The sequence below is a fragment of the Lucilia sericata genome, unplaced genomic scaffold (assembly GCF_015586225.1).
Source record: "Lucilia sericata isolate MDLA Ls3-8-SP2 unplaced genomic scaffold, ASM1558622v1 Contig002631F_arrow, whole genome shotgun sequence".
In the NCBI taxonomy this organism is placed as follows: Eukaryota; Metazoa; Arthropoda; class Insecta; order Diptera; family Calliphoridae; genus Lucilia; species Lucilia sericata.
Genome location: NW_023996374.1, coordinates 37,501 through 45,085, shown reverse-complemented (window position 1 = coordinate 45,085; position 7,585 = coordinate 37,501). Strand labels below are relative to the sequence as shown.

Sequence of the window (7,585 nt, the reverse complement as noted above, 5' to 3'; positions counted from 1 at the left end):
AGTACATTTATATTAAAAATTTAAATCAAAATGGATGGATTTATTATTGGATTGAGCATTGGTTGCACTATATTTGTTATAACAAGTGCAGTGGTTTTAATACGTCGACGAAAGCGCAATAACCGTTATCCGGGTGAAGTTATAGCAGGTAAACGCGATGTTTAGGAAACACGCAATTTATGGGTATTAATGGATAATGACTCACTTCTTCTTTCAAACACAAAGCTACTAAGTTTAGCATTTATAAAAAAAAGAATAAAACATTTCATTAATTTTATATTCTTCTGTCAATTTCAGCACCTGTGGTTGTAACATCTGCTACTCATACAGCACCTGGTGGTTATCCCGTTACACAAATGCCAGTAGGGGCTACAACAACAGCGTATCCATCACAAGCCTATGCTGCGCCCTACCCTCCTCAGGGGTAAGTTTTATTATAGATATTTTAATATTTTATTTAAAATCATGAAAACACAATCTCAATTCGTCCCCCTCAATAGTCCTAGTACCGTTTATGTGGTAAAATCAAACTATAACCAAGAGATTCCAAGCAATCCTACCATTGTTATTACCCAAAACTGATGCAACATCAATGGCTGATTAATTTTTTTAAATAAAAAAAACTAATGCATGTTTTTAAATTCTTTAACAAGTTGTTTTTTCCTATTTTAATATACTATTTGCCCCCATTATCTCAATGGGTTTAACATATATACTGGAAATAGTTTTCATTATTAAGCTTTAAAATAGTTAGTAACTCTTATAGCTAAATAATACTCAGTTCTTGTTCAATTCTACTTCAGTTCTAGTTCAGTTCTTGTTCAATTTTTGTTCAATTTTTGTTCAGTTCTAGTTCAGTTCTAGTTCAATTCTAATTCAGTTCTAGTTCAGTTCTAGTTCAGTTCTAGTTCAGTTCTAGTTCAGTTCTAGTTCATTTCTAGTTCAGTTCTAGTTCAGTTCTAGTTCAGTTCTAGTTCAGTTCTAGTTCAGTTCTAGTTCAGTTCTAGTTCTAGTTCAGTTCAGTTCTAGTTCAGTTCTAGTTCAGTTCTAGTTCAGTTCTAGTTCAGTTCTAGTTCAGTTCTAGTTCAGTTCTAGTTCAGTTCTAGTTCAGTTCTAGTTCAGTTCTAGTTCAGTTCTAGTTCAGTTCTAGTTCAGTTCTAGTTCAGTTCTAGTTCAGTTCTAGTTGTGTTCTAGTTGAGTTCTAGTTCAGTTCTAGTTCAGTTCTAGTTCAGTTCTAGTTCAGTTCTAGTTCAGTTCTAGTTCAGTTCTAGTTCTAGTTCAGTTCTAGTTCAGTTCTAGTTCAGTTCTAGTTCAGTTCTAGTTCAGTTCTAGTTCAGTTCTAGTTCAGTTCTAGTTCAGTTCTAGTTCAGTTCTAGTTCTAGTTCAGTTCTAGTTCAGTTCTAGTTCAGTTCTAGTTCAGTTCTAGTTCAGTTCTAGTTCTAGTTCAGTTCTAGTTCAGTTCTAGTTCAGTTCTAGTTCAGTTCTAGTTCAGTTCTAGTTCAGTTCTAGTTCAGTTCTAGTTCAGTTCTAGTTCTAGTTCAGTTCTAGTTCAGTTCTAGTTCTTCTAGTTCTAGTTCTAGTTCTAGTTCAGTTCTAGTTCAGTTCTAGTTCAGTTCTAGTTCAGTTCTAGTTCAGTTCTAGTTTAGTTCTAGTTCAGTTCTAGTTCAGTTCGTTCAGTTCTAGTTCAGTTCTAGTTCAGTTCTAGTTCAGTTCTAGTTCAGTTCTAGTTCAGTTCTAGTTCAGTTTCTAGTTCAGTTCTAGTTCAGTTCTAGTTCAGTTCTAGTTCAGTTCTAGTTCAGTTCTAGTTCAGTTCTAGTTCAGTTCTAGTTCAGTTCTAGTTCAGTTCTAGTTCAGTTCTAGTTCAGTTCTAGTTCAGTTCTAGTTCAGTTCTAGTTCAGTTCTAGTTCAGTTCTAGTTCAGTTCTAGTTCAGTTCTAGTTCAGTTCTAGTTCAGTTCTAGTTCAGTTCTAGTTCAGTTCTAGTTCAGTTCTAGTTCAGTTCTAGTTCAGTTCTAGTTCAGTTCTAGTTCAGTTCTAGTTCAGTTCTAGTTCAGTTATAGTTCAGTTCTAGTTCAGTTCTAGTTCAGTTCTAGTTCAGTTCTAGTTCAGTTCTAGTTCAGTTCTAGTTCAGTTCTAGTTCAGTTCTAGTTCAGTTATAGTTCAGTTGTATTTCAGTTCTAGTTCAGTTCTTGTTCAATTTTTGTTCAATTTTTGTTCAATTTTTGTTCAGTTCTAGTTCAGTTCTAGTTCAATTCTAATTCAGTTCTAATTCAGTTCTAGTTCAGTTCTAGTTCAGTTCTAGTTCAGTTCTAGTTCAGTTCTAGTTCAGTTCTAGTTCAGTTCTAGTTCAGTTCTAGTTCAGTTCTAGTTCAGTTCTAGTTCAGTTCTAGTTCAGTTCTAGTTCAGTTCTAGTTCAGTTCTAGTTCAGTTCTAGTTCAGTTCTAGTTCAGTTCTAGTTCAGTTCTAGTTCAGTTCTAGTTCAGTTCTAGTTCAGTTCTAGTTCAGTTCTAGTTCAGTTCTAGTTCAGTTCTAGTTCAGTTCTAGTTCAGTTCTAGTTCAGTTCTAGTTCAGTTCTAGTTCAGTTCTAGTTCAGTTCTAGTTCAGTTCTAGTTCAGTTCTAGTTCAGTTCTAGTTCAGTTCTAGTTCAGTTCTAGTTCAGTTCTAGTTCAGTTCTAGTTCAGTTCTAGTTCAGTTCTAGTTCAGTTCTAGTTCAGTTCTAGTTCAGTTCTAGTTCAGTTCTAGTTCAGTTCTAGTTCAGTTCTAGTTCAGTTCTAGTTCAGTTCTAGTTCAGTTCTAGTTCAGTTCTAGTTCAGTTCTAGTTCAGTTCTAGTTCAGTTCTAGTTCAGTTCTAGTTCAGTTCTAGTTAGTTCTAGTTCAGTTCTAGTTCAGTTCTAGTTCAGTTCTAGTTCAGTTGTAGTTGAGTTCTAGTTCAGTTCTAGTTCAGTTTAGTTGAGTTCTAGTTCAGTTCTAGTTCAGTTCTATTTCAGTTCTATTTCAGTTTTAGTTTAGTTCTTGTTCAGTTTTAATCCCATGTACCTTATCAAAATTCGTACTTTCATGCCAAACTCTGTCTTATTCATTCACAAAAAAGGTTATGGTTTTTCTCTTGTTCGGGTCATCCATTGGATCTTTGTAGTCTTACCCACCGTTCCATTATTGAATATAGTTCAATATTCCAAATGGAACCCACCGTTCCATTTGGAATATAGTTTAGTAGAACTCTTGAAACAATTAAAAGAAAACTATGTAGCAAACAAAAGAGGAACATTTTCTATATATTTCTAAATCAGGCGCGGATCCACGGGGGGGAAAAAGGTAAATATCCAACCCAAAACCGAAAATTTTTCATACAAAATATACAAAATCAGGAAAAAGGAAAAAATAATATAAGTAGAAAAACAAAACTTCCCCCCAAACGCTTCAACTGGATCCTTGCCTGTTCTAATTGTTTATCTCAGGAAAATCTTTTTGGTTAAATATGTATATTCCTTAAGTATGGCATATTATTTTCTAGAGGAAATGATTATTACCACAATTGTTTAACATAACTTTTTATTACTTTCTCTTTATAGAGCTCCTACACAAATGCCCATGCCAATGCCTATGCCTGCAGGTCAACCTCCAGTTGGGTAAGATTTAAATAAATTTACTTAAAATTGTTATTAAATTTAACTTAAAAACTGTATAAATCTTTTGCTCTTGCAGTATGCAACCTCATTTACCACCATATCCAGCGACTAATATGAATCCACCTCCCTATGATGTGGCTGTTAATTGTGCCGGTGCTGGGCAAGTTAACAATACTGGTTACCAAAAACAAGCACCCTACAATCCCAACTATCCAATGTAAACAAATGTTTTCCAACATTTCATTTTTCCATACAAACTAGAGATACAACCAACGACTTTCAAAAAACAGAATGAGGGAACTTTATTTAAAGACTTGTTAGAGAAATAGCAAAAATAGAAGTTGCCATAACAAGTAACAAATAAATAATTAAAAAATTAATTATCTTATATAGATATGTAAATTTATTGAAAATTTTATTAGACAATATGTAATTGCTTAAAAGCTATTGTTTAAATCTTTTTTATAAAATTTGTATTCACTAAAACACAAACATTTTTACAAACAGTCAAACAAAGAATGTCGTCTATTCCATGTTACAAAAAAAAAAAAGTTTTACCAAGTATTCCAAAAAATATTAAATTAAAATAGAACATAATTTATAATTTTATTATCCTAAATGTTTATGTAATTTTTAATAAAAGTTTATTAGCTTTCATTATTGTGATATCCTTTTTTTTCGTGAATTAATAAAAAAAGGAATTACTTATTTTTTATTTATTATTTTTTAATTTTTTTTTATTAAAACATAAAACTTTTATACAAGTATGTACGAGTATTGTTATTATTATTTTTTTAATTTGCACAAAAACTATAAAAAAAATCGAATAAAATATGAAAAACAGAAGATGAAATTAATTGGAATTGGATTATGTAGCTTCGTTTTAAAATGGGAACTTATTAACAACTAACCGGTAGTACTTTGCTTACCCTATCGAAATTAAATAAAAACTAATAATTAAAATATATTTGGGTGTAAAACATAAAAATCACGATAGATCTTTTAAAAATCTGCTCAGACATCACAGAGGACCTGTGCCAAATATAACTTATTCATTTGAAGCGAATATTGCCTGAAAACTCTTTGAATATACGGCAAGGCAAAGTGAAATATAAAAGTCCATTTTCTGGTTAAAATAGGGGAGCTAGGGCCAAAGGATGAAAATCTCTGATCACTTGTATTTCCTACCAAAACTCGATTTTTGAGTGAAAACATAAAAGTCAATTTTCTGGCTAAACTAGAGGAGCTAGGGCCAAAGGGATGAAAATCTGTAATCACTTATATTTCCTACCAAAACTCGATTTTTGAGTGAAAACAGAAAAGTCAATTTTCTGGCTAAACTAGAGGAGCTAGGGCCAAAGGGATGAATATCTGTGATCACTTGTATTTCCTACCAAAACTCGATTTTTAAGTGAAAACATAAAAGTCCATTTTCTGGCTAAACTAGAGGAGCTAGGGCCAAAAGGATGAATATCTGTGATCACTTGTATTTTCCTAATAAAACTTGATTTTTGAGTGAAAACATATAAGTCCATTTTCTGGCTAAAATAGAGGAACTGGGGCCAAAAGGATGAATATCTGTGATCACTTGTATTTCCTGCCGAAACTCGATTTTTGAGTGAAAACATAAAAGTTCATTTTCTGGCTAAAAGGATGAATATCTGTCTTTTATCTTTATAACTTTTATGTCTTAATAATACTTGATATTTGAGTGAAAACATAAAAGTCCATTTTCTGGCTAAACTAGAGGAGCTAGGTCCAAGAGGATGAACATCTGTGATCACTTATATTTCCAGCCTAAACTCGATTTTTGAGTAAAAACATAAAAGTCCATTTTCTGGCTAAACTAGAGGAGATAGGGCCAAGAGGATGAATATCTGTGATCACTTGCATTTCCTACCGAAACTCGAACGAAATGTCCAAGTAAGGGAGCATGCAACAGGACCGATCTTTATAACTTTTATGTCTTAATAAAACTTGATATTTGAGTGAAAACAAAAAAGTCCATTTACTGGCTAAACTAGAGGAGCTAGGGCCAAAAGGATGAACATCTGTGATCACATATATTTCCTGCCGAAACTCGATTTTTGAGTAAAAACATAAAAGTCCATTTTCTGGCTAAACTAGCGGAGCTAGGTCCAAGAGGATGAATATCTGTGATCACTCGCATTTCCTACCGAAACTCGAACGAAATGTCCAAGTAAGGGAGCATGCAACAGGACCGATAGAGAACTGCGTACAAACATATCTTCATGATATGATGTTTATAGCATCGTTTTCTTCAACCGAATGCCTTCGTTTGCCTTTAAAAGTTAAGAAATCCAGCATAAAACAAAATATTCATTAATAGAGTTTTATAAACTTTCATTTATTTTGTCCATATAGTTAGTACATTGGGTTATATTCATTTTTTTTAATTATATATAAAATATTTATCAAAAAAGCATAAAATTTACAAAAAGTATTCGTTTTGTTTTCGTTCATAATTGATACAAAATATAAATTTATGTGTAAACATCTAAGTTTTCTTATACAAAATGTTCAATTATTTGAGTTTATAAAGAGAAAAGATACATTCGTTATATAAAAAAATCAGTTAATTAATACATACAGTTTTGTTAAAAAACAAAGACAATAGAAACAATTGACTTGTGGGTATACAAAGTTTTTTTTTTTAATTCTTCACATAATTCACTTTGTTGCCGCCATATTTGATTGTGCATCTACAATTCCAATGGAGGGATATAAGCTGAAAATTAAAAGGATTCAATTGCAAATTAATAATAATATGAAATTCTATGTTTCTATTTATAAGAAGAAGAGATAGAGCAAAAACAACGTTAATATGTGATCAGTTATATTTAGGTTAGAAAACTTGCCGAAAACATTCCCCTCAATTGATTAAAATTTCTATCATTCTCGGAAATTTATTTAGGTTAGAAAACTTGCCGAAAACATTCCCCTCAATTGATTAAAATTTTCTATCATTCTCGGAAATTTATGAAATATTTCTCTGTACACTATGATGAATTGAATTCCAACGGATTTGTTGCACAAAAGTATAGCACAGACTGCAGCCTTAAGGCTAAGTACCTCAGGAACAGGGTCCTAAAGGGTATTTGATCATAGATTATTGCACTCAATAACTTTTTTCACAGAAACTACGATTACGATCTATCGTATGACACTTGTTTGAAAGAAAGTCTCTCTCCTCTCAGCCTTTCTGTATATATAGGCGGCTCGAAAGAGGCCAGCGTTCACGCTCCATAATGAATGTAATATACATCAGGCTGAAATTTCAGCCATAAAAAGAGCATCAATATTGGTTCAGAAATGCCGGGCATCCTTAAATAGAATGGCGATACATTCCAAAATTGTTTCTAACGTGGGTTCGGGGACATGGGGATTGCGCTGTAAAGTTGTAAATTTGGCATACATGAATTGACAACTTGGAATGCCTTATAATGATTTCTATAAGAGTTGTCATGATGAGGAAGAAAGAAGAGTCAATACTGCTTTGCATTTGGAGACATACGATCTGAATATTTAAGGCAGAGATTCTTTGACGACTTGTCACAATTATCTAACATAATGACTTTATCAGACATTTCAACTGGTTTGGGGACAATCATCCATGATTGCACCAAAAATGGTGTTTGCTTGAAGTCTTGGGACTCCCTCAACAAGCTCTATTTTTCTATTCTCCTACTTATTATTCTTCTTATTTCAATGCAGTTTTCTTCTACTCGTAATTTTACTTTAAACTTTATTGACTCTCGCCATCTTCTATTTTTCTTTTTAATATCTTTTCAGGTATCACAAAGGGATCACTAGGACCCAAGGGTGCGTTAAGCAATCTGTGTTATCTAAACTAAAATACAAATTAATCTAGGAACTAAGTTTATAATCCATAAAGTTTTTACAACATTTTAGAATTCTTCACTAGAATTGGTCCATA

General features: G+C 32.4%; 2 protein-coding genes across 2 annotated transcripts in view; one reads left to right on the top strand and one right to left on the bottom strand.

Annotated features, from left to right (window-relative positions):
• Positions 1–8: 8 nt before the first annotated feature.
• LOC119614151 (small nuclear ribonucleoprotein-associated protein N-like) lies at positions 9–3,907 on the top strand. The gene is made up of 4 exons (XM_037970260.1): positions 9–148; positions 298–424; positions 3,571–3,627; positions 3,704–3,907. The coding sequence occupies exons 1-4, from the start codon at positions 31–33 to the stop codon at positions 3,846–3,848; spliced, it is 447 nt and encodes a 148-aa protein (XP_037826188.1). The 5' UTR covers positions 9–30; the 3' UTR covers positions 3,849–3,907.
• Positions 3,908–5,974: 2,067 nt separating this feature from the next.
• LOC119614150 overlaps positions 5,975–7,585 on the bottom strand; it is a 2,735-nt gene continuing 1,124 nt past the window's right edge. The window contains exon 3 of the mRNA XM_037970258.1: positions 5,975–6,376. Within this exon, the coding sequence (XP_037826186.1) occupies positions 6,319–6,376 (58 nt within the window). The 3' untranslated portion in view covers positions 5,975–6,318. The remainder of the gene's footprint in view (positions 6,377–7,585) is intronic.

Bases quoted from the DNA above. Each gene is read 5' to 3' on its own strand.
- LOC119614151 (XM_037970260.1), top strand. From the start codon at position 31: ATGGATGGATTTATTATTGGATTGAGCATTGGTTGCACTATATTTGTT. The intron at 149-297 runs GTAAACGCGATG...TGTCAATTTCAG, and splicing joins TCCGGGTGAAGTTATAGCAG to CACCTGTGGTTGTAACATCT. The intron at 3,628-3,703 runs GTAAGATTTAAA...TTGCTCTTGCAG, and splicing joins GCAGGTCAACCTCCAGTTGG to TATGCAACCTCATTTACCAC.